Source organism: Procambarus clarkii, chromosome 5 (genome assembly GCF_040958095.1).
Source record: "Procambarus clarkii isolate CNS0578487 chromosome 5, FALCON_Pclarkii_2.0, whole genome shotgun sequence".
Lineage (NCBI taxonomy): Eukaryota > Metazoa > Arthropoda > Malacostraca > Decapoda > Cambaridae > Procambarus > Procambarus clarkii.
The window spans coordinates 5,796,440-5,824,288 of record NC_091154.1 but is presented as its reverse complement, the minus strand read 5'-3'; the positions used below and the strand labels follow the sequence as shown (position 1 = coordinate 5,824,288).

Below are 27,849 nucleotides of genomic sequence, written 5' to 3'. Positions count from 1 at the left end.
ATTATTTTCCCGTGTTGGTTCCTTAATGTGTTGCGTAAGAAAGCTATCGTCAATTAATTCTAGAAAATCTTCTGCTTCACTATTCTCTGTTTTGTTCAACCAGTTTATTCCACTAAAATTAAAGTCACCCATGACGTAAATACTGTTAATTAAGAATTTAAAACAAAAGGATCAATGCATGAATGTTCGTAATAAGGCGAATAGGACACTGGGATTTATTAATCGAAGTGTTAGTAACAAGACACCTGGTGTGGTTCTTAAGCTATATCTTGCTCTGGTTAGGCCCCATTTAGATTATGCAGTTCAGTTTTGGTCGCCGTATTATAGAATGGATATAAATTCACTTGAACGTGTCCAACATAGGATGACTAAGTTAATTCCCCAAATTAGAAATCTTTCATATGAAGAACATAAGAACATAAGAACAAAGGTAACTGCAGAAGGCCTATTGGCCCATACGAGGCAGCTCCTATTCTATAACCACCCAATCCCACTCATATACTTGTCCAACCCGTGCTTGAAACAATCGAGGGACCCCACCTCCACAATGTTACGCGGCAATTGGTTCCACAAATCAACAACCCTGTTACTGAACCAGTATTTACCCAAGTCTTTCCTAAATCTAAACTTATCCAATTTATATCCATTGTTTCGTGTTCTGTCCTGTGTTGATACTTTTAATACCCTATTAATATCCCCCCGGTTATGTCCATTCATCCACTTGTAAACCTCTATCATGTCACCCCTAACTCTTCGCCTTTCCAGTGAATGCAACTTAAGCCTTGTTAATCTTTCTTCATATGAAAGATTTCTAATTTGGGGAATTAAATTAGTCATCCTACGCTGGACACGTTCAAGTGAATTTATATCCATTCTATAATATGGCGACCAAAACTGAACTGCATAATCTAAATGGGGCCTAACTAGAGCAAGATATAGCTTGAGAACCACACCAGGTGTCTTGTTACTAACGCTGCGATTAATAAATCCAAGTGTCCGATTTGCCTTATTACGAACATTTATGCATTGATCCTTTTGTTTTAAATTCTTACTAATCATAACTCCCAGATCCCTTTCGCAATCCGACTTCGCAATCACAACACCATCTAGCTCGTATCTTGTAACTCTATCATCATTAGCTCTATCATCATGGTGACTCTAGTGGGAGCCCTGAGGACAGAGTTGGACTCTCTGCGGGAGGAGGTGCGTCAGCTCAAAAAACAACGAGAAGTAACGAAGGAGGAGACCAGCAGTAAAGGGACCTCGTCTTGGAGAGTTGTGAAAGACAGGGGCCTTAAGAAGACTTTGATAAAGCCGCCTTCAAACGCCATAGCAACTTCTAATTCATTTGACGTTTTGGAGGACGAGTGCTGTGGAGAGACTGTGGATCGCGCAAAAGGGAAAGCAACGAAGAGAAAGGAAGCGCAGGCCCCTCAGAAAGTAAAGGGAGTACCTAAGCAAACATTAGTTGTGGGAGATTCCCAGATAAGGTATTTGGATAGAACGTTTTGTGCTAGAGATAGGGGGAACAGGTTAAGGGTTTGCTATCCCGGAGCTGGCATTGGTGATATTATAAACAACATGAATGATATTATGGCTGGTAATGGGAACAATCCCATTATTTGCATTAGCGTGGGAGGAAATGATGTTGGTCGAGTTAGGAGTGAGGAACTGATTCAGAGGTATAAAACAGCCATAGAGTTAGTTAGGAGCAAGGGAGGAATCCCGATCATATGTGGCATTCTTCCAAGAAAGGGAGTGGGAAATGAATGGATATCGAGGGCACTTGGTGTCAATTGCCGGCTGGAAAGATATTGCAAATCAAATGCAATATCTTTCATAGACAACTGGGAACACTTCTATGGAAGAAATGAAATGTATGCTCGTGATGGGGTGCATCTATCGAGAGCTGGGGTTGTTGCTGTTGCGAACTCGTTAGAAGAAGTGGTTAGAGGTGTTTGTTTGGGTTTAAACTGTTAGTAGATAGAGGTATGGGAATTGATTTGGAGGAAGGAGGTAATAAAAGTATGTGTTTGTGGGAGAAAGGAATTGGCAAAACGATCAGGGAAAGAGAAGGTCCGCAAAATAACAATTCACTTAGGGTATATTACACTAACAGTAGAAGTCTAAGAAATAAAATTAACGAATTAAATGCTCTTGTCTGCACAGAAAAAATAGATATTATTGCACTTACCGAAACGTGGATGAATGTAGAAAATAGAGAACTATTAGCTGAATATCAAATATATGGATTTAAACTATTTCACACAGATAGATATATTAGACGAGGAGGTGGAGTAGCCATATATGTTAGGGACAATTTGAAATGTAGTCTCAAAGAGGGAATCAAAACAGAGCCACACACAGAAACTATTTGGATTGAATTAAACGAAAAAGCTAATAATATTATAATAGGAGTAATATATAGGCCACCAAATTTAGACAGAATGGAAGCAAAGCATCTATGGGATGAAATATCTAGAGCATCTAGATCTAACAGTATTTATGTCATGGGTGACTTTAATTTTAGCGGAATAAACTGGTTGAACGAAACAGGGAATAGTGAAGCAGAAGATTTTCTAGAATTAATTGACGATTGCTTTCTTACGCAACACATTAAGGAACCGGACACTTGGATTTATTAATCGCAGCGTTAGTAACAAGACACCTGGTGTGGTTCTCAAGCTATATCTTGCTCTAGTTAGGCCCCATTTAGATTATGCAGTTCAGTTTTGGTCGCCATATTATAGAATGGATATAAATTCACTTGAACGTGTCCAGCGTAGGATGACTAAGTTAATTCCCCAAATTAGAAATCTTTCATATGAAGAAAGATTAACAAAGCTTAAGTTGCATTCACTGGAAAGGCGAAGAGTTAGGGGTGACATGATAGAGGTTTACAAGTGGATGAATGGACATAACCGGGGGGATATTAATAGGGTATTAAAAGTATCAACACAGGACAGAACACGAAACAATGGGTATAAATTGGATAAGTTTAGATTTAGGAAAGACTTGGGTAAATACTGGTTCAGTAACAGGGTTGTTGATTTGTGGAACCAATTGCCGCGTAACATTGTGGAGGTGGGGTCCCTCGATTGTTTCAAGCACGGGTTGGACAAGTATATGAGTGGGATTGGGTGGTTATAGAATAGGAGCTGCCTCGTATGGGCCAATAGGCCTTCTGCAGTTACCTTTGTTCTTATGTTCTTATGTTCTTAACCAACACGGGAAAATAATATTTTAGATTTAGTGTTAACTAACAGGGAAACGCAAATTAATGACATCGAAATAGGGAGTGAGCTAGGGAGCAGTGATCACAAAGAAATCAGATTTAGCATAGAATGGAATAGACCAGTAGGAGAAAATTCTGTTAAAGTGCCAGATTTTCGAAAAGCTGATTTTAATAGCCTAAGAAATTTTTTGGGTCAAATTGATTGGAAAGTCTTGGGTATGGGGTGTGGGCCGGTCTTGGAGCGAGACATGAACCCAGCGATAGGTGACTTAAATGGGGATTTCGATGTGGACTCAATATATAACTTATTTAAGAATATTCTAAACAAAGCACAGGAACGTAGTATACCATACAAATTGAATAGATCGAATACTAATGACCCAAAGTGGATAACAAAGAATTTGAAGAACCTTATAGGTAAAAAGAGAGCTTGGTACAAAAGGATTAAAAATGGGGAGGTCACTTTAGAACAGGAATTCGTACAACTGGTTAGAAATGTTAAAAAAGAGATAAGGAAAGCAAAAAGAAACTATGAAGTTCGCATAGCAGGGCAAGCAAAGACAAATCCTAAAGGGTTTTTTCAGTTATATCGTACTAAGACTAGGGAAAGGATAGGTCCATTAAAAACTGAGACAGGTCAAATAACAGATAGTGATGAAGAGATGAGTAGTATTTTTAATAAATATTTTGTATCTGTATTTACTAAAGAGGAACTTAACAATATGCCTTCAGCCGAACAAGTCTATGTGGGTGGGGACGAGGACAGGTTGACGAGTTTAGCAGTTACCAGGGAGGATGTTCTTAAACAAATAGTAAAACTCAAACCAAACAAATCCCCAGGGCCGGATGAAGTGTTTGCCAGGGTGCTTAAAGAATGCAAAGAGGAGCTTTGTGACCCACTGTCAACCATATTTAATAAATCAATAGAGTCAGGCAGAGTGCCAGAGTTTTGGAAAGTTGCTAATGTGATACCAGTTTTTAAGAAAGGAGATAGATCACTTGCGTCTAACTATCGACCAATTAGCCTAACGTCTATTGTGGGAAAGTTACTCGAATCTATAATAGCAAATAAAATTCGTCTTCATCTTGAAAAACATAAATTAATAATTGAGTCGCAACATGGTTTTATAAATGGCCGTTCATGTTTAACAAATTTGTTATCTTTTTATTCTAGCATTGTTGAGGCAGTTGATAGTGGTAAGGATTGCGATGTTGTATACCTTGACTTTAGCAAAGCTTTTGATACAGTGCCACATGAAAGACTGATTAAAAAAATAGAGTCTCATGGTATTGGGGGTGCTATATTAAGCTGGATTAGGGCATGGCTATACCAAAGGAAACAGAGAGTTAGTATAAATGGAATCAAGTCAGAGTGGGAAAATGTTGTAAGTGGAGTGCCTCAAGGCTCTGTCCTGGGACCTCTGTTGTTTATAATATATATAAATGATTTAGATTCAGGTTTGAGTAGCAACATTTGCAAATTTGCCGATGATACGAAAATCGGTAGGGAAATTAATTCGGAGGAGGACTCACTATCACTTCAAGTTGATCTAGATAGGGTTTTGAAATGGTCAAAGGATTGGCAGATGCAGTTTAATGCTGATAAATGTAAAGTTCTGAGGTTAGGTAATGATGATAGAGTTACAAGATACGAGCTAGATGGTGTTGTGATTGCGAAGTCGGATTGCGAAAGGGATCTGGGAGTTATGATTAGTAAGAATTTAAAACAAAAGGATCAATGCATAAATGTTCGTAATAAGGCAAATCGGACACTTGGATTTATTAATCGCAGCGTTAGTAACAAGACACCTGGTGTGGTTCTCAAGCTATATCTTGCTCTAGTTAGGCCCCATTTAGATTATGCAGTTCAGTTTTGGTCGCCATATTATAGAATGGATATAAATTCACTTGAACGTGTCCAGCGTAGGATGACTAAGTTAATTCCCCAAATTAGAAATCTTTCATATGAAGAAAGATTAACAAAGCTTAAGTTGCATTCACTGGAAAGGCGAAGAGTTAGGGGTGACATGATAGAGGTTTACAAGTGGATGAATGGACATAACCGGGGGGATATTAATAGGGTATTAAAAGTATCAACACAGGACAGAACACGAAACAATGGATATAAATTGGATAAGTTTAGATTTAGGAAAGACTTGGGTAAATACTGGTTCAGTAACAGGGTTGTTGATTTGTGGAACCAATTGCCGCGTAACATTGTGGAGGTGGGGTCCCTCGATTGTTTCAAGCACGGGTTGGACAAGTATATGAGTGGGATTGGGTGGTTATAGAATAGGAGCTGCCTCGTATGGGCCAATAGGCCTTCTGCAGTTACCTTTGTTCTTATGTTCTTATGTTCTTATTACCTAACCTCAGAACTTTACATTTATCAGCATTAAACTGCATCTGCCAATCCTTTGACCATTTCAAAACCCTATCTAGATCAACTTGAAGTGATAGTGAGTCCTCCGAATTAATTTCCCTACCGATTTTCGTATCATCGGCAAATTTGCAAATGTTGCTACTCAAACCTGAATCTAAATCATTTATATATATTATAAACAACAGAGGTCCCAGGACAGAGCCTTGAGGCACTCCACTTACAACATTTTCCCACTCTGACTTGATTCCATTTATACTAACTCTCTGTTTCCTTTGGTATAGCCATGCCCTAATCCAGCTTAATATAGCACCCCCAATACCATGAGACTCTATTTTTTTAATCAGTCTTTCATGTGGCACTGTATCAAAAGCTTTGCTAAAGTCAAGGTATACAACATCGCAATTCTTACCACTATCAACTGCCTCAACAATGCTAGAATAAAAAGATAACAAATTTGTTAAACATGAACGGCCATTTATAAAACCATGTTGCGACTCAATTATTAATTTATGTTTTTCAAGATGAAGATGAATTTTATTTGCTATTATAGATTCGAGTAACTTTCCCACAATAGATGTTAGGCTAATTGGTCGATAGTTAGACGCAAGTGATCTATCTCCTTTCTTAAAAACTGGTATCACATTAGCAACTTTCCAAAACTCTGGCACTCTGCCTGACTCTATTGATTTATTAAATATGGTTGACAGTGGGTCACAAAGCTCCTCTTTGCATTCTTTAAGCACCCTAGCAAACACTTCATCCGGCCCTGGGGATTTGTTTGGTTTGAGTTTTACTATTTGTTTAAGAACATCCTCCCTGGTAACTGCTAAACTCGTCAACCTGTCCTCGTCCCCACCCACATAGACTTGTTCGGCTGAAGGCATATTGTTAAGTTCTTCTTTATAAATCCAAGTGTCCGATTTGCCTTATTACGAACATTTATGCATTGATCCTTTTGTTTTAAATTCTTACTAATCATAACTCCCAGATCCCTTTCGCAATCCGACTTCGCAATCACAACACCATCTAGCTCGTATCTTGTAACTCTATCATCATTACCTAACCTCAGAACTTTACATTTATCAGCATTAAACTGCATCTGCCAATCCTTTGACCATTTCAAAACCCTATGTAGATCAACTTGAAGTGATAGTGAGTCCTCCTCCGAATTAATTTCCCTACCGATTTTCGTATCATCGGCAAATTTGCAAATGTTTGGTATAGCCATGCCCTAATCCAGCTTAATATAGCACCCCCAATACCATGAGACTATCTTTTTAATCAGTCTTTCATGTGGCACTGTATCAAAAGCTTTGCTAAAGTCAAGGTACACAACAACACAATCCTTACCACTATCAACTGCCTCAACTATGCTAGAATAAAAAGATAACAAATTTGTTAAACATGAACGGCCATTTATAAAACCATGTTGAGACTCAATTATTAATTTATGTTTTTCAAGATGAAGACGAATTTCATTTGCTATTATAGATTCGAGTAACTTTCCCACAATAGACGTTAGGCTAATTGGTCGATAGTTAGATCTCCTTTCTTAAAAACTGGTATCACATTAACAACTTTCCAAAACTCTGGCACTCTGCCTGACTCTATTGATTTATTAAATATGGTTGACAGTGGGTCACAAAGCTCCTCTTTGCATTCTTTAAGCAAACTGGCAAACACTTCATCCGGCCCTGGGGATTTGTTTGGTTTGAGTTTTACTATTTGTTTAAGAACATCCTCCCTGGTAACTTCTAAACTCGTCAACCTGTCCTCGTCCCCACCCACATAGACTTGTTCGGCTGAAGGCATATTGTTAAGTTCCTCTTTAAGAACATAAGAACATAAGAACAAAGGTAACTGCAGAAGGCCTATTGGCCCATACGAGGCAGCTCCTATTCTATAACCACCCAATCCCACTCATAAGAACATAAGAACAAAGGTAACTGCAGAAGGCCTATTGGCCCATACGAGGCAGCTCCTATTCTATAACCACCCAATCCCACTCATATACTTGTCCAACCCGTGCTTGAAACAATCGAGGGACCCCACCTCCACAATGTTACGCGGCAATTGGTTCCACAAATCAACAACCCTGTTACTGAACCAGTATTTACCCAAGTCTTTCCTAAATCTAAACTTATCCAATTTATACCCATTGTTTCGTGTTCTGTCCTGTGTTGATACTTTTAATACCCTATTAATATCCCCCCGGTTATGTCCATTCATCCACTTGTAAACCTCTATCATGTCACCCCTAACTCTTCGCCTTTCCAGTGAATGCAACTTAAGCTTTGTTAATCTTTCTTCATATGAAAGATTTCTAATTTGGGGAATTAACTTAGTCATCCTACGCTGGACACGTTCAAGTGAATTTATATCCATTCTATAATATGGCGACCAAAACTGAACTGCATAATCTAAATGGGGCCTAACTAGAGCAAGATATAGCTTGAGAACCACACCAGGTGTCTTGTTACTAACGCTGCGATTAATAAATCCAAGTGTCCGATTTGCCTTATTACGAACATTTATGCATTGATCCTTTTGTTTTAAATTCTTACTAATCATAACTCCCAGATCCCTTTCGCAATCCGACTTCGCAATCACAACACCATCTAGCTCGTATCTTGTAACTCTATCATCATTACCTAACCTCAGAACTTTACATTTATCAGCATTAAACTGCATCTGCCAATCCTTTGACCATCTCAAAACCCTATCTAGATCAACTTGAAGTGATAGTGAGTCCTCCTCCGAATTAATTTCCCTACCGATTTTCGTATCATCGGCAAATTTGCAAATGTTGCTACTCAAACCTGAATCTAAATCATTTATATATATTATAAACAACAGAGGTCCCAGGACAGAGCCTTGAGGCACTCCACTTACAACATTTTCCCACTCTGACTTGATTCCATTTATACTAACTCTCTGTTTCCTTTGGTATAGCCATGCCCTAATCCAGCTTAATATAGCACCCCCAATACCATGAGACTCTATCTTTTTAATCAGTCTTTCATGTGGCACTGTATCAAAAGCTTTGCTAAAGTCAAGGTATACAACATCGCAATCCTTACCACTATCAACTGCCTCAACAATGCTAGAATAAAAGATAACAAATTTGTTAAACATGAACGGCCATTTATAAAACCATGTTGCGACTCAATTATTAATTTATGTTTTTCAAGATGAAGACGAATTTTATTTGCTATTATAGATTCAAGTAACTTTCCCACAATAGACGTTAGGCTAATTGGTCGATAGTTAGACGCAAGTGATCTATCTCCTTTCTTAAAAACTGGTATCACATTAGCAACTTTCCAAAACTCTGGCACTCTGCCTGACTCTATTGATTTATTAAATATGGTTGACAGTGGGTCACAAAGCTCCTCTTTGCATTCTTTAAGCACCCTGGCAAACACTTCATCCGGCCCTGGGGATTTGTTTGGTTTGAGTTTTACTATTTGTTTAAGAACATCCTCCCTGGTAACTGCTAAACTCGTCAACCTGTCCTCGTCCCCACCCACATAGACTTGTTCGGCTGAAGGCATATTGTTAAGTTCCTCTTTAGTAAATACAGATACAAAATATTTATTAAAAATACTACTCATCTCTTCATCACTATCTGTTATTTGACCTGTCTCAGTTTTTAATGGACCTATCCTTTCCCTAGTCTTAGTACGATATAACTGAAAAAAAAGATTAACAAAGCTTAAGTTGCATTCACTGGAAAGGCGAAGAGTTAGGGATGACATGATAGAGGTTTACAAGTGGATGAATGGACATAACAGGGGGGATATTAATAGGGTATAAAAAATATCAACACAAGACAGAACACGAAACAATGGGTATAAATTGGATAAGTTTAGATTTAGGAAAGACTTGGGTAAATACTGGTTCAGTAACAGGGTTGTTGATTTGTGGAACCAATTGCCGCGTAACGTGGTGGAGGTGGTGTCCCTCGATTGTTTCAAGCGCGGGTTGGACAAGTATTTGAGTGGGATTGGGTGGTTATAGAATAGGAGCTGCCTCGTATGGGCCAATAGGCCTTCTACAGTTACCTTTTTTCTTATGTTCTTATGTCTGGGATCCTCTCGGACGTAGGTTCGAACCCTTGTCACGGCCCTTGTGGATTTGTTCATGTCTTAGAAAGTTTGCTTTATGCTCGAAGATAGCTTAGAGAACAACTCTAAGAACAAACTTTGTTCTTTGTTGGTCTGACTTTGTTGGGTGAGTTAGGAGTGAGGAACTAATACAGAGATTCAGGACAGCCATTGAATTAGTTAGGAGCAAGGGAGGAATCCCGATCATATGTGGCATTCTTCCAAGAAAGGGAGTGGGAAATGATTGGATGTCGAGGGCACTTGGTGTCAATTGCCGGCTGGAAAGATATTGCAAATCAAATGCAATATCTTTCATAGACAACTGGAAACACTTCTATGGAAGAAATGAAATGTATGCTCGTGATGGGGTGCATCTATCGAGGGCTGGGGTTGTTGCTGTTGCGAACTCGTTGGAAGAAGTGGTTAGAGGTGTTTGTTTGGGTTTAAACTGTTAGTAGATAGAGGTATGGGAACTGATTTGGAGGAAGGAGATAATAAAAGTATGTGTTTGGAGGAGAAAGGAATTGGCAAAATTATTAGGGAAAGACAAGGGCCTCAAAATAACAATTCACTTAGGGTATTTAAAAAGATAGAGTCTCATGGTATTGGGGGTGCTATATTAGGCTGGATTAGGGCATGGCTATACCAAAGGAAACAAAGAGTTAGTATAAATGGAGTCAAGTCAGAGTGGGAAAATGCTGTAAGTGGAGTGCCTCAAGGCTCTGTCCTGGGACCTCTGTTGTTCATAATATATATAAATGATTTAGATTCAGGTTTGAGTAGCAACATTTGCAAATTTGCCGATGATACGAAAATCGGTAGGGAAATTAATTCGGAGGAGGACTCACTATCACTTCAAGTTGATCTAGATAGGGTTTTGAAATGGTCAAAGGATTGGCAAATGCAGTTTAATGCTGATAAATGTAAAGTTCTGAGGCTAGGTAATGATGATAGAGTTACAAGATACGAGCTAGATGGTGTTGAGATTGCGAAGTCGGATTGCGAAAGGGATCTGGGAGTTATGATTAGTAAGAATTTAAAACAAAAGGATCAATGCATAAATGTTCGTAATAAGGCAAATCGGACACTTGGATTTATTAATCACAGCGTTAGTAACAAGACACCTGGTGTGGTTCTCAAGCTATATCTTGCTCTAGTTAGGCCCCATTTAGATTATGCAGTTCAGTTTTGGTCGCCATATTATAGAATGGATATAAATTCACTTGAACGTGTCCAGCGTAGGATGACTAAGTTAATTCCCCAAATTAGAAATCTTTCATATGAAGAAAGATTAACAAAGCTTAAGTTGCATTCACTGGAAAGGCGAAGAGTTAGGGGTGACATGATAGAGGTTTACAAGTGGGTGAATGGACATAACAAAGGGGATATTAATAGGGTATTAAAAGTATCAACACAAGACAGAACACGAAACAATGGGTATAAATTGGATAAGTTTAGATTTAGGAAAGACTTGGGTAAATACTGGTTCAGTAACAGATTTGTTGATTTGTGGAACCAATTGTAATGATGATAGAGTTACAAGATACGAGCTAGATGGTGTTGAGATTGCGATGTCGGATTGCGAAAGGGGTCTGGGAGTTATGATTAGTAAGAATATAAAACAAAAGGATCAATGCATAAATGTTCGTAATAAGGCAAATCGGACACTTGGATTTATTAATCGCAGCGTTAGTAACAAGACTCCTGGTGTGGTTCTCAAGCTATATCTTGCTCTAGTTAGGCCCCATTTAGATTATGCAGTTCAGTTTTGGTCGCCATATTATAGAATGGATATAAATTCACTTGAACGTGTCCAGCGTAGGATGATTAAGGTAATTCCCCAAATTAGAAATCTTTCATATGAAGAAAGATTAATTAAGCTTAAGTTGCATTCACTGGAAAGGCGAAGAGTTAGGGGTGACATGATAAAGGTTTACAAGTGGGTGAATAGACATAACAAAGGGGATATTAATAGGGTATTGAAAGTATTAACACAAGACAGAACACGAAAGAATGGATATAAATTGGATAAGTTTAGATTTAGGAAAGACTTGGGTAAATACTGGTTCAGTAACAGGGTTGTTGATTTGTGGAACCAATTACCGCATAACGTGCTGGAGGTGGGGTCCCTCGATTGTGTCAAGCGCGGGTTGGACAAGTATATGAGTGGGATTGGGTGGTTATAAATAGGAGCTGCCTCGTATGGGTCAATAGGCCTTCTGCAGTTGCCTTTGTTCTTATGTTTCTTCTTATGTTTCTTAATTGTCGCGTAACATTGTGGAGGTGGGGTCCCTCGATTGTTTCAAGCGCGGGTTGGACATGTATATGAGTGGGATTGGGTGGTTATAAATAGGAGCTGCCTTATAGTTTCTGCTGCTGCTCATAGTTTCTTTTTGCTTTCCTAATCTCTTTTTTAACATTTCTAACCCATTGTATGAATTCCTGTTCTAACCTGACTTCCCAGTGAGAGTGAGAGGTTGTGTTAATCGGAGCTCCTGAGTGTTGTTATATTATCATAGCAAATATGGAAGTTGTAGTGAAGGACCTGGTGACTCTAGTGGGAGCCCTGAGGACAGAGTTGGACTCTCTGCGGGAGGAGGTGCGTCAGCTTAAAGAACAACGAGAAGTAACGAAGGAGGAGACCAGCAGTAAAGGGACCTCGTCTTGGAGAGTTGCGAAAGACAGGGGCCTTAAGAAGACTTTGATAAAGCCGCCTTCAAACGCCATAGCAACTTCAAATTCATTTGACGTTTTGGAGGACGAGTGCTGTGGAGAGACTGTGGATCGCGCAAAAGGGAAAGCAACGAAGAGAAAGGAAGCGCAGGCCCCTCAGAAAGTAAAGGAAGTACCTAAGCAAACATTAGTTGTGGGAGATTCCCAGATAAGGTATTTGGATAGAACGTTTTGTGCTAGAGATAGGGGGAACAGGTTAAGGGTTTGCTATCCCGGAGCTGGCATTGGTGATATTATAAACAACATGAATGATATTATGGCTGGTAATGGGAACAATCCCATTATTTGCATTAGCGTGGGAGGAAATGATGTTGGTCGAGTCAGGAGTGAGGAACTGATTCAGAGGTATAAAACAGCCATAGAGTTAGTTAGGAGCAAGGGAGGAATCCCGATCATATGTGGCATTCTTCCAAGAAAGGGAGTGGGAAATGAATGGATATCGAGGGCACTTGGTGTCAATTGCCGGCTGGAAAGATATTGCAAATCAAATGCAATATCTTTCATAGACAACTGGGAACACTTCTATGGAAGAAATGAAATGTATGCTCGTGATGGGGTGCATCTATCGAGAGCTGGGGTTGTTGCTGTTGCGAACTCGCTAGAAGAAGTGGTTAGAGGTGTTTGTTTGGGTTTAAACTGTTAGTAGATAGAGGTATGGGAATTGATTTGGAGGAAGGAGGTAATAAAAGTATGTGTTTGTGGGAGAAAGGAATTGGCAAAACGATCAGGGAAAGAGAAGGTCCGCAAAATAACAATTCACTTAGGGTATATTGCTAGGGTGCTTAAAGAATGCAAAGAGGAGCTTTGTGACCCACTGTCAACCATATTTAATAAATCAATAGAGTCAGGCAGAGTGCCAGAGTTTTGGAAAGTTGCTAATGTGATACCAGTTTTTAAGAAAGGAGATAGATCACTTGCGTCTAACTATCGACCAATTAGCCTAACGTCTATTGTGGGAAAGTTACTCGAATCTATAATAGCAAATAAAATTCGTCTTCATCTTGAAAAACATAAATTAATAATTGAGTCGCAACATGGTTTTATAAATGGCCGTTCATGTTTAACAAATTTGTTATCTTTTTATTCTAGCATTGTTGAGGCAGTTGATAGTGGTAAGGATTGCGATGTTGTATACCTTGACTTTAGCAAAGCTTTTGATACAGTGCCACATGAAAGACTGATTAAAAAAATAGAGTCTCATTGTGTTGGGGGTGCTATATTAAGCTGGATTAGGGCATGGCTATACCAAAGGAAACAGAGAGTTAGTATAAATGGAATCAAGTCAGAGTGGGAAAATGTTGTAAGTGGAGTGCCTCAAGGCTCTGTCCTGGGACCTCTGTTGTTTATAATATATATAAATGATTTAGATTCAGGTTTGAGTAGCAACATTTGCAAATTTGCCGATGATACGAAAATCGGTAGGGAAATTAATTCGGAGGAGGACTCACTATCACTTCAAGTTGATCTAGATAGGGTTTTGAAATGGTCAAAGGATTGGCAGATGCAGTTTAATGCTGATAAATGTAAAGTTCTGAGGTTAGGTAATGATGATAGAGTTACAAGATACGAGCTAGATGGTGTTGTGATTGCGAAGTCGGATTGCGAAAGGGATCTGGGAGTTATGATTAGTAAGAATTTAAAACAAAAGGATCAATGCATAAATGTTCGTAATAAGGCAAATCGGACACTTGGATTTATTAATCGCAGCGTTAGTAACAAGACACCTGGTGTGGTTCTCAAGCTATATCTTGCTCTAGTTAGGCCCCATTTAGATTATGCAGTTCAGTTTTGGTCGCCATATTATAGAATGGATATAAATTCACTTGAACGTGTCCAGCGTAGGATGACTAAGTTAATTCCCCAAATTAGAAATCTTTCATATGAAGAAAGATTAACAAAGCTTAAGTTGCATTCACTGGAAAGGCGAAGAGTTAGGGGTGACATGATAGAGGTTTACAAGTGGATGAATGGACATAACCGGGGGGATATTAATAGGGTATTAAAAGTATCAACACAGGACAGAACACGAAACAATGGATATAAATTAGATAAGTTTAGATTTAGGAAAGACTTGGGTAAATACTGGTTCAGTAACAGGGTTGTTGATTTGTGGAACCAATTGCCGCGTAACATTGTGGAGGTGGGGTCCCTCGATTGTTTCAAGCACGGGTTGGACAAGTATATGAGTGGGATTGGGTGGTTATAGAATAGGAGCTGCCTCGTATGGGCCAATAGGCCTTCTGCAGTTACCTTTGTTCTTATGTTCTTATGTTCTTATTACACTAACAGTAGAAGTCTAAGAAATAAAATTAACGAATTAAATGCTCTTGTCTGCACAGAAAAAATAGATATTATTGCACTTACCGAAACGTGGATGAATGTAGAAAATAGAGAACTATTAGCTGAATATCAAATATATGGATTTAAACTATTTCACACAGATAGATATATTAGACGAGGAGGTGGAGTAGCCATATATGTTAGGGACAATTTGAAATGCAGTCTCAAAGAGGGAATCAAAACAGAGCCACACACAGAAACTATTTGGATTGAATTAAACGAAAAAGCTAATAATATTATAATAGGAGTAATATATAGGCCACCAAATTTAGACAGAATGGAAGCAAAGCATCTATGGGATGAAATATCTAGAGCATCTAGATCTAACAGTATTTATGTCATGGGTGACTTTAATTTTAGCGGAATAAACTGGTTGAACAAAACAGGGAATAGTGAAGCAGAAGATTTTCTAGAATTAATTGACGATTGCTTTCTTACGCAACACATTAAGGAACCAACACGGGAAAATAATATTTTAGATTTAGTGTTAACTAACAGGGAAACGCAAATTAATGACATCGAAATAGGGAGTGAGCTAGGGAGCAGTGATCACAAAGAAATCAGATTTAGCATAGAATGGAATAGACCAGTAGGAGAAAATTCTGTTAAAGTGCCAGATTTTCGAAAAGCTGATTTTAATAGCCTAAGAAATTTTTTGGGTCAAATTGATTGGAAAGGCTTGGGTATGGGGTGTGGGCCGGTCTTGGAGCGAGACATGAACCCAGCGATAGGTGACTTAAATGGGGATTTCGATGTGGATTCAATATATAACTTATTTAAGAATATTCTAAACAAAGCACAGGAACGTAGTATACCATACAAATTGAATAGATCGTATACTAATGACCCAAAGTGGATAACAAAGAATTTGAAGAACCTTATAGGTAAAAAGAGAGCTTGGTACAAAAGGATTAAAAATGGGGAGGTCACTTTAGAACAGGAATTCGTACAACTGGTTAGAAATGTTAAAAAAGAGATAAGGAAAGCAAAAAGAAACTATGAAGTTCGCATAGCAGGGCAAGCAAAGACAAATCCTAAAGGGTTTTTTCAGTTATATCGTACTAAGACTAGGGAAAGGATAGGTCCATTAAAAACTGAGACAGGTCAAATAACAGATAGTGATGAAGAGATGAGTAGTATTTTTAATAAATATTTTGTATCTGTATTTACTAAAGAGGAACTTAACAATATGCCTTCAGCCGAACAAGTCTATGTGGGTGGGGACGAGGACAGGTTGACGAGTTTAGCAGTTACCAGGGAGGATGTTCTTAAACAAATAGTAAAACTCAAACCAAACAAATCCCCAGGGCCGGATGAAGTGTTTGCTAGGGTGCTTAAAGAATGCAAAGAGGAGCTTTGTGACCCACTGTCAACCATATTTAATAAATCAATAGAGTCAGGCAGAGTGCCAGAGTTTTGGAAAGTTGCTAATGTGATACCAGTTTTTAAGAAAGGAGATAGATCACTTGCGTCTAACTATCGACCAATTAGCCTAACGTCTATTGTGGGAAAGTTACTCGAATCTATAATAGCAAATAAAATTCGTCTTCATCTTGAAAAACATAAATTAATAATTGAGTCGCAACATGGTTTTATAAATGGCCGTTCATGTTTAACAAATTTGTTATCTTTTTATTCTAGCATTGTTGAGGCAGTTGATAGTGGTAAGGATTGCGATGTTGTGTACCTTGACTTTAGCAAAGCTTTTGATACAGTGCCACATGAAAGACTGATTAAAAAAATAGAGTCTCATGGTATTGGGGGTGCTATATTAAGCTGGATTAGGGCATGGCTATACCAAAGGAAACAGAGAGTTAGTATAAATGGAATCAAGTCAGAGTGGGAAAATGTTGTAAGTGGAGTGCCTCAAGGCTCTGTCCTGGGACCTCTGTTGTTTATAATATATATAAATGATTTAGATTCAGGTTTGAGTAGCAACATTTGCAAATTTGCCGATGATACGAAAATCGGTAGGGAAATTAATTCGGAGGAGGACTCACTATCACTTCAAGTTGATCTAGATAGGGTTTTGAAATGGTCAAAGGATTGGCAGATGCAGTTTAATGCTGATAAATGTAAAGTTCTGAGGTTAGGTAATGATGATAGAGTTACAAGATACGAGCTAGATGGTGTTGTGATTGCGAAGTCGGATTGCGAAAGGGATCTGGGAGTTATGATTAGTAAGAATTTAAAACAAAAGGATCAATGCATAAATGTTCGTAATAAGGCAAATCGGACACTTGGATTTATTAATCGCAGCGTTAGTAACAAGACACCTGGTGTGGTTCTCAAGCTATATCTTGCTCTAGTTAGGCCCCATTTAGATTATGCAGTTCAGTTTTGGTCGCCATATTATAGAATGGATATAAATTCACTTGAACGTGTCCAGCGTAGGATGACTAAGTTAATTCCCCAAATTAGAAATCTTTCATATGAAGAAAGATTAACAAAGCTTAAGTTGCATTCACTGGAAAGGCGAAGAGTTAGGGGTGACATGATAGAGGTTTACAAGTGGATGAATGGACATAACCGGGGGGATATTAATAGGGTATTAAAAGTATCAACACAGGACAGAACACGAAACAATGGATATAAATTGGATAAGTTTAGATTTAGGAAAGACTTGGGTAAATACTGGTTCAGTAACAGGGTTGTTGATTTGTGGAACCAATTGCCGCGTAACATTGTGGAGGTGGGGTCCCTCGATTGTTTCAAGCACGGGTTGGACAAGTATATGAGTGGGATTGGGTGGTTATAGAATAGGAGCTGCCTCGTATGGGCCAATAGGCCTTCTGCAGTTACCTTTGTTCTTATGTTCTTATGTTCCCCATTCTTAATCCTTTTGTACCAAGCTCTCTTTTTACCTATAAGGTTCTTTAAATTATTTATTATCCACTTTGCGTCATTAGTATACGATCTATTCAATTTGTATGGTATACTACGTTCCTGTGCTTTGTTTAGAATATTCTTAAATAAGTTATATATTGAATCCACATCGAAATCCCCTTTTACGTCACCTATCGCTGGGTTCATGTCTCGCTTTAAGACCGGCCGACACCCCATACCCAAGACTTTCCAATCTATTTGACCCAAAAAATTTCTTAGGCTATTAAAATCAGCTTTTCGAAAATCTGGCACTTTAACAGAATTTTCTCCTACAGGTCTATTCCATTCTATGCTAAATCTGATTTCTTTGTGATCACTGTTCCCTAGCTCACTCCCTATTTCGATGTCATTAATTTGTGTTTCCCTGTTAGTTAACACTAAATCTAAAATATTATTTTCCCGCGTTGGTTCCTTTATGTGTTGCGTAAGAAAGCAATCGTCAATTAATTCTAGAAAATCTTCTGCTTCACTATTCCCTGTTTTGTTCACCAGTTTATTCCACTAAAATTAAAGTCACCCATGACATAAATACTTTTAGATCTAGATGCTCTAGATATTTCATTCCATAGATGCTTTGCTTCCATTCTGTCTAAATTTGGTGGCCTATATATAACTCCTATTATAATATTATTTGCTTTTTCGTTTAATTCTATCCAAATAGTTTCTGTGTGTGGCTCAGTTTTGATTCCCTCTTTGAGACTACATTTCAACTTGTCCCTAACATATATGGCTACTCCCCCTCCTCGTCTAATATATCTATCTGAGTGAAATAGTTTAAATCCATTTATCTGATATTCAGCTAATAGTTCTCTATTGTCTACGTTCATCCACGTTTCGGTAAGTGCAATAATATCTATTTTTTCTGTGCAGACAAGAGCATTTAATTCATTAAATTTATTTCTTAGACTTCTACTGTTAGTGTAATATATCCTAAGTGAATTGTTATTTTGAGGCCCTTCTCTTTCCCTGATTATTTTGCCAATTCTTTTCTCCCACGAACACATACTTTTATTACCTCCTCCCTCCAAATCAATTCCCATACCACTATCTACTAACAGTTTAAACCCAAACAAACACCTCTAACCACTGGTTCCAACGAGTTCGCAACAGCAACAACCCCAGCCCTCGATAGATGCACCCCATCTATCGAGAGCTGCATACATTTCTGCATACATTTCATTTCTTCCATAGAAGTTTTCCCAGTTGTCTATGAAAGATATTGCATTTGATTTGCAATATCTTTCCAGCCGGCAATTGACACCAAGTGCCCTCGATATCCATTCATTTCCCACTCCCTTTCTTGGAAGAATGCCACATATGCCACCCCCTCTCCAGGCTCCCCTTCCCTCCCAAATTCCCCCTGTCAACCCACCCCAGTCTACCCTGCATACCCCAACCCGTGACCTCCCACCACATGCCCCTCCAGCTCCCCCATCACATATCCCAACTAACCTATCAACCTCGGACCCCCTCAGCCGCATCACGACAGACCCCCTCTCGTGATGCGGGGGGTCTGTCCCCGCATCACGAGGAGGGGTCTGTCCCCGCATCACGAGGGGGGGGTCTGTCCCCGCGTGTCCCCAGGTTTGGAACAATCTGTTCCAGATTGTTCCAAACCTCTCACACCCCAGACTCCCCCAGGTCCTCCTTCCTAGGCTTACCTATCCCAGACATCCCTTGCCCCCCAACTCCAGTGGAATCAATAGAAACTGAGAAGGGACAGAAAAGAGTCAGCTTCAAGGTCATGTACACGAACATAGATGGGATTACAAACAAGGCAAGTGAACTTAGGGAAAGAACACAAGAAGTAGACCCCAGATGTAATTGGACTCACAGAAACAAAACTCTCAGGAATCATAACGAATGTGGTGTTTCCCCAGGACTACACTGTAATAAGGAAAGAGGGGGAAGGAAGGGGAATAAGCGGAGTGGCTCTACTGATGAGAAAGGAATGGAGTTTCGAGGAGATGGTTATTATGGGCTGTGAAGAGTTCAGTGACTTCATAACAGGCACCATGATGATGGGAGGACCAAGAGTAGTAGTAGCAGTGATATATAACCCACCACCAAATGATAGACGACCCAGGCAAGATTATGACAGAAACAATATGGCAGTTAACATTACCATGGAGAGAGCAGCCGCTGCTGCCTGTAGAAACCGATCCCATCTGCTCATCATGTTTTGAGTGATAGTGGACCCCTTGGAAGGATAGACTGGGAAAACAGAGAACTACGTGGAGGTGAGGAAACGTGGAGAGCGGAATTGCTAGAGGTGACGACTAGAAACTTTTTAAGTCAGCATGTCAAGGGTCCCACGAGAATGAGAGGCAATGATGAACCAGCAAGACTTGACCTAGTATTCACTCTGAACGATTCAGACATAAGGGAAAATGGTTTTGTAGCCCCAGTGGGTATGAGTGATCACAATGTACTGTTGTTTGAATATCTGGTCAAAGAAGGGTTAATGTACTCAAGGAAGGGACCAGAAAACAAGAGGGCGGCATTCCGGAAGAGAAACTATGAGGAGATGAGAAAAATCCTAACTTAAATAGCTTGGGAAACAGTGCTCAGAGGAAAGACGGTTCAAGACATGATGGACATGATCACACGGAAGTGTAAGGAGGCAACTGACAAGTTCGTCCCAGTCCAAAAGGAAAACAATGAAATGGAGATGAGAAGAAACCCAAGGTTTAATCAGAGTTGCCAGCTAGCAAAGCAACTAAGTAAAAAGGCGTGGAGAAACTATAGGAATAACAGAACACTAGAGAGCAGAGAAAGGTACCAGAGCGCCAGGAATGAATACGTCAGGGTGAGAAGAGAAGTAGAGAGGCAATATGAAAATGACATAGTGAGCAAGGCAAAGACTTAACCCAAACTGCTGCATTGCCACATCAAGAGGAAAACAACAGTGAAAGAACAGGTAATGAAACTGAGGAGAGGGGCAGAAAGAGTCACTACAAACAACAAGGAAGTGTGTGTGTAGAACTCAATAAGAAATTCCAGGAAGTCTTCACCTCAGAGCAAAGAGAAGTCCCGGAGATAACGAAGGGAATATCAACCCAGACACCACTAGAGGAGTTTGTGATTATCAGTGGGGAGGTGAGGAAGCATCTGCTAGATTTGGACATGACAAAGGCTATAGGCCCAGATGGAATCTCACCATGGATTCTAAAGGAAGGAGCAGAAGCTCTGTGCCTACCACTCTCCATGGTGTACAACAAGTCACTGGTAACAGGTGAACTGCCAAAAATTTGGAAGACAGCCAAAGTAGTCTCAATATATAAGAAGGGTGATAGGCAGGAGTCACTGAACTACAGGCCAGTGTCCCTAACTTGCATTCCAAGCAAGACGACGGAAAAGACTGTGCGAAAAAAGCTAGTGAAACATCTGGAGCAAAAGAACTTTGTAACATAACATCAACATGGGGTTCAGAGATGGCAGATCATGCCTAACAGGATTAATTGAGTTCTATAACCAGGCAACACAAATCAGGCAAGAGAGAGAGGGCTGGGCAGACTGCATATATCTGGACTGCCAGAAAGCTTTTGGCACAGTACCACATAAGAGACTAGTGCACAAACTGGAGACGCAGGCAGGAGTGAAAGGGAAGGTATTCCACTGGATACAGGAGTACCTAAGCAACAGGACACAGCGAGTCGCCGTGAGGGGTGAGGTCTCGGAGTGGCGGGGAGTCACCAGTGGAGTCCCACAGGGATCAGTCCTTGGACCTATACTGTTTCTCATATACGTAATTAATGATCTCCCAGAAGGAATTGACTCGTTCCTCTCGATGTTTGCTGATGATGCAAAAATTATGAGGAGGATCAGGACAGAGGAGGATAGTATGAGGCTACAAGGCGACCTAGTCAAACTGAAGGAATGGTCCGACAAATGGCTACTAAAGTTCAACCCAAGTAAATGTAAGGTAATGAAACTAGGAGGAGGAACTAGGAGGCCAGTCACTGGATACCGAATGGGAGATGAAGTCCTTCACGAAACGGACAGAGAGAAAGATCTGGGAGTTGATATCACGCCAAACCTGTCTCCCGAAACCCACATCAAAATAATAACATCAGCGGCCTATGCGAGGCTGACTAACATCAGAACTGCTTTCAAAAACCTGTGTAAGGAATCCTTCAGAATCTTGTATACCACATAAGTAAGACCAATCCTGGAGTATGCAGCTCCAGCATGGTGTCCGTATCTAGTCAAGCACAAGACGAAGCTGGAAAAAGTTCAGAAGTGTGCCAAAAGGCTAGTCCCAGAACTAAGAGGCATGAGTTATGAGGACAGACTACGTGAACTGCACCTCACGTCGCTGAAAGACAGAAGAGCTAGGGGAGACATGATCACCACATACAAAATTCTCATGGGAATTGACAGGGTGGACAAGGATGGATTATTTAACACGGGTGGCACACGCACTAGGGGACACAGGTGGAAGCTGAGTACCCAAATGAACAACAGAGACATTAGAAAGAACTTTTTCAGTGTCAGAGTAGTTAGTAAATGGAATGCACTTGGAAGTGATGTGGTGGAGGCTGACTCCATACACTGTTTCATATGTAGATATGATAGAGCCCAGTAGGCTCAGGAATCTGTACACCTGTTGATTGACGGTTGAGAGGCGGGACCAAAGAGCCAGAGCTCAACCCCCGCAAGCACAATTAGGTGAGTACATATATACATCCATCCATCCATACATACATACATACATACATACATACATACATACATACATACATACATACATACATACATACATACATACATACACTGAAGTATGTATGTATGAAGAATGTATAGTATGAACTATTTTATGGTATGTATGCATACATACATACATACATACATACATACATACATACATACATACATACATACATACATACACACACACACATACATACATACATACATACATACATACATACATACATACATACATACATACATACATACATACATACATACATACATAAATACGTGTGCCACACACAATATACATCCATCTTTTCAGCCATACATATGTACCTCCAGCAATACATACATGCATACGTACAAACTTACATATGTATGTATGTATTCACCTAGTACTCACCTAGTTGTGCTTGCGGGGGTTGAGCTCTGGCTCTTTGGTCCCGCCTCTCAACTGTCAATCAACTGGTGTACAGGTTCCTGAGCCTATTGGGCTCTATCATATCTACACTTGAAACTGTGTATGGAGTCAGCCTCCACCACATCACTTCCTAATGTATGTATGTATGTATGTATGTATGTATGTATGTATGTATGTATGTATGTATGTATGTATGTATGTATGTATGTATGTATGAATATATGTATGTATGTATGTATGTATGTATGTATGTATGTATGTATGTATGTATGTATGTATGTATGTATGTATGTATGTATGTATGTACCCACCAAATTGTACTCACCTAATTGTGCTTGCGGGGGTTGAGCTCTGGCTCTTTGGTCCTGCCTGTCAACCGTCAATTAACTGGTGTACAGGTTCCTGAGCCTATTGGGCTCTATGATATCTACACTTGAAACTGTGTATGGAGTCAGCCTCCACCACATCACTTCCTAATGCATTCCATTTGTCAACCACTCTGACACTAAAAAAGTTCGTTCTAATATCTCTGTGGCTCATTTGGGCACTCAGTTTCCACCTGTGTCCCTTAGTGCGTGTTCCCCTTGTGTTAAATAGCCTGTCTTTATCTACCCTATCAATTCCTCTGAGAATCTTGAATGTGGTGGTCATGTCCCCCCTAACTCTTCTGTCTTCCAGCGAAGTGAGGTTTAATTCCCGTAGCCTCTCCTTGTAGCTCATACCTCTCAGCTCGGGTACTAGTCTGGTGGCAAACCTTGGAACCTTTTCCAGTTTAGTCTTATCCTTGACTAGATATGGACTCCATGCTGGGGCTGCATACTCCAGGATTGGCCTGACATATGTGGTATACAAAGTTCTGAATGATTCTTTACACAAGTTTCTGAATGCCGTTCTTATGTTGGCCAGCCTGGCATATGCCGCTGTTGTTATCCTCTTGATATGGGTTGCAGGGGACAGGTCTGTATGTATGTATGTATGTATGTATGTATGTATGTATGTATGTATGTATGTATGTATGTATGTATGTACTCACCTAATTGTACTCACCTAATTGTGCTTGCGGGGGTTGAGCTCTGGCTCTTTGGTCCCGCCTCTCAACCGTCAATCAACTGGTGTACAGATTCCTGAGCCTATTGGGCTCTATCATATCTACATTTGAAACTGTGAATGGAGTCAGCCTCCACCACATCACTTCCTAATGCATTCCATTTGCTAACTACTCTGACACTGAAAAAGTTCTTTCTAACGTCTCTGTGGCTCATTTGGGTACTCAGCTTCCACCTGTGTCCCCTTGTTCGCGTCCCACCAGTGTTGAAAAGTTCGTCCTTGTTTACCCGGTCGATTCCCCTGAGGATTTTGTAGGTTGTGATCATGTCCCCCCTTACTCTTCTGTCTTCCAGTGTCGTGAGGTGCATTTCCCGCAGCCTTTCCTCATAACTCATGCCTCTTAGTTCTGGGACTAGTCTAGTAGCATACCTTTGGACTTTTTCCAGCTTCGTCTTGTGCTTGACAAGGTACGGGCTCCATGCTGGGGCCGCATACTCCAGGATTGGTCTTACATATGTGGTGTACAAGATTCTGAATGATTCCTTACACAGGTTCCTGAACGCCGTTCTGATGTTAGCCAGCCTCGCATATGCCGCAGACGTTATTCTCTTTATGTGGGCTTCAGGAGACAGGTTTGGTGTGATATCAACTCCTAGATCTTTCTCTCTGTCTGTTTCATTAAGTACTTCATCTCCTATTCTGTATCCTGTGCCTGGCCTCGTGTTTCCACTGCCTAGTTTCATTACTTTGCATTTACTCGGGTTGAACTTCAACAGCCATTTGTTGGACCATTCACTCAGTCTATCCAGGTCATCTTGTAGCCTCCTACTATCATCCTCTGTTTCAATCCTCCTCATAATTTTTGCATCGTCGGCAAACATTGAGAGGAACGAATCTATGTATGTATGTATGTATGTATGTATGTATGTATGTATGTATGTATGTATGTACTCACCTATTTGTGTTTGCGGGGGTTGAGCTCTGGCTCTTTGGTCCCGCCTCTCAACTGTCACTCAACTGATGTACAGGTTCCTGACCCTACGGGGCTCTATCATATCTACATTGTAAACTGTGTATGGAGTCAGCCTCCACCACATCACTGCCTAATGCATTCCACCTGTTAACCACTCTGACACTGAAAAAGTTCTCTCTAACGTCTCTGTGGCTCATGTGGGTACTCAGTTTCCACCTGTGTCCCCTTGTTCGCGTCCCACCAGTGTTGAATAGTTTATCCTTGTTTACCCGGTCGATTCCCCTGAGGATTTTGTAGGTTGTAATCATGTATGATGTATGTATGTATACATACATACATGTGTATGAATGTATGTATTCATACACACATACATACATACACTAGAGGCACTAGTCATTGCAAAGGCAAGTCGAATGGATTGGTGATCAGGTGTTTTATCACCAATCCAAATGATTGACTGAAATTATAGTAATTTGGAGATGAGTCTAAACTCACCTGTGTGGGCGGATGCGGAGTTCCTCTGGGTGTGATGGTTGTGATAAGACTGGATTGACCCCAGTGTAGAATGTAGCGATGGGTCGAATATTTTGCAACTTTTGTGCATTTTTCCACGCGCCAGCCTTAATGGCTGATTAAGGGCTTCGACGCCAGCATTGTCTCCTCAGGTGCCTGTGGTGGTACCTGCCTTGAGCCACAGTGTACAAGCCAGGTACCACAGGCACTGGTACTGATGACAGCTCCTATTTACTGGTACTTTGAGGTACTCCACGCGTGGCATTTCTCCAGTCCGCTCACTACACTTGTCAATGATAAGGTCTGTAATCAAGGGGTGTTTCCTGTTGCCACTTTTTTAGTACATTGGAACTATGTTAGTTTGTTCCATATATATCTGCCAGGGTTCCTGTACACAGAGATGCCTGAAAAATGAATTGAGAAGGTTTTTCAGGAAGCTTGAAAAATCAGTTGAATAGTGCACGTGTATATAATCTTTATATAATATATATTTCATTAACCACCAAAATTTGATACCCCCATTGTGTTCAGCGTAGGTATATAAACCAACTATAGTATATATAATGACAAGCTATACAATACCACATTAATTTAAGAGCACCCGAGATAAATAGGAGGAATGGTTTTATTCCTAAAGTCATAATCTGGTGCAGATGTTTTAAAGGCGTTGAGTCCACACCGGGTGAGGCGTTGAGTCCACACCGGCTGAGGCGTTGAGTCCACACCGGCTGAGGCGTTGAGTCCACACCGGCTGAGGCGTTGAGTCCACACCGGCTGAGGCGTTGAGTCCACACCGGCTGAGGCGTTGAGTCCACACCGGCTGAGGCGTTGAGTCCACACCGGCTGAGGCGTTGAGTCCACACCGGCTGAGGCGTTGAGTCCACACCGGCTGAGGCGTTGAGTCCACACCGGCTGAGGCGTTGAGTCCACACCGGCTGAGGCGTTGAGTCCACACCGGCTGAGGCGTTGAGTCCACACCGGCTGAGGCGTTGAGTCCACACCGGCTGAGGTGCCAGCAGATTGAGGCAGCACATTCTCAGACCCTTCAGCGCCCCACTCCTCTACGTGGCATTCATTGTCAAGTGACATTGACATTGAACTGACTTTGACACTGAATGTCACCAGCGTAAACATTATTGTGTGATAGTTATATGTTTACATAATAATAAGTATTAGAGGTAAGCGCATAATATGTAATATTAATTAATAAAAACTAAGTCAGAAGACACACGCCTGTCTGTATATGTCTTTTGTGTTAAAGTATTTTATGGCTTTGGGCGAAAACAAACACCATAGGAGGTATAACTTGTATTAATGTAAATTATTAATAATAAAAATTTGCAACTGCAAGTTGTAGCCTATTGCGAGCACGTGCAGCCTATGGTGTACACGTGCAGCCTATGGTGTACACGTGCAGCCTATGGTGTACACGTGCAGCCTATGGTGTACACGTGCAGCCTATGGTGTACACGTGCAGCCTATGGTGTACACGTGCAGGGATACATGTTAAGCGGCCTTATTAACTATACTTGTAGCACTTTTTAACGTAAATACGGGCACATGCACCCCAACAAACAAGTACTCACCTAGTTGTGCTTGCGGGGGCTGAGCTTTGTCTCTTTGGTCCCGCCTCTCAATCGTCAATCAACTGGTGTACAGGTTCCTGAGCCTATTGGGCTCTATCATACCTTTATTTGAAACTGTGTATGGAGTCAGCCTCCACCACATTACTGCCTAATGCATTCCATTTATTAACTACTCTGACACTGAAATTTTGTTATAGTTTAGTACGTAACTAAAGTATACAAGGTTAGAGAAGTCATCCCAGAAAAATATGATGGACATAACAATGATGATGAAGGAGGCATATCACCTATGCACGAGTAATCCTAAATAATTAACAACTAATTACTTTATAATTACCCAGTTACACATGTGTCTGAGATTACATTACATGTGCAAATGCTGAGACAAGCTAAATGCATACAGAAACACTGAAAGAGTATGTATGATGAATCTGTATACATTAGTACAAAGATTCAGATTAAAGGAAGTCATAGCGAGCAACATATGAGTCGAAACATTATAAAGTTGTGCTGGATGATGGGGGGGGGGGGGGGGCGTGGCCGGCTAAGCCCCCCTACACCCAAGCCCCCACCCACACACACACGCCAGGCCGGATGGAGCGGAGCCGCGCTCATGTACCTGAGGTAACTGGGGTTTACAACTGTTCTGTCTACAAGAAAGAGAATAAATCAATATATATTTTACATATATAATATATAAAATATTATAATATATAAAATAAAATTTAATATATAAAATATATTTTACAAGAAGATACATTGGGCTGAGAGAGAACATAACATTCGTGGTCTTAGATTCTTGTAAAGCCACTAACATGCATACCTATCCGGGCAGGTCTTTAATATAATAATAATAATACTAGTAATTTGTTTACTAGAAGGTACAATGGGTTTTGAGATTACATTCAATTCAACTTCTTTCTTTATT

The 27,849-nt window shown here is 40.2% G+C and overlaps 1 protein-coding gene across 2 annotated transcripts in view; it reads right to left on the bottom strand.

Annotated features, from left to right (window-relative positions):
• LOC123761771 (uncharacterized protein DDB_G0283697-like) overlaps nt 1-27,849 on the bottom strand; it is a 58,661-nt gene that overhangs the window by 18,408 nt on the left and 12,404 nt on the right. The window contains exon 2 of one of the 2 annotated variants that reach the window (XM_069338875.1): nt 25,318-25,739. The exons of the other annotated variant lie outside the window; for it this stretch is intronic. Within the exon in view, the coding sequence (XP_069194976.1) occupies nt 25,318-25,426 (109 nt within the window). The 5' untranslated portion in view covers nt 25,427-25,739. The remainder of the gene's footprint in view (nt 1-25,317; nt 25,740-27,849) is intronic. 2 annotated transcript variants of the gene reach the window in all.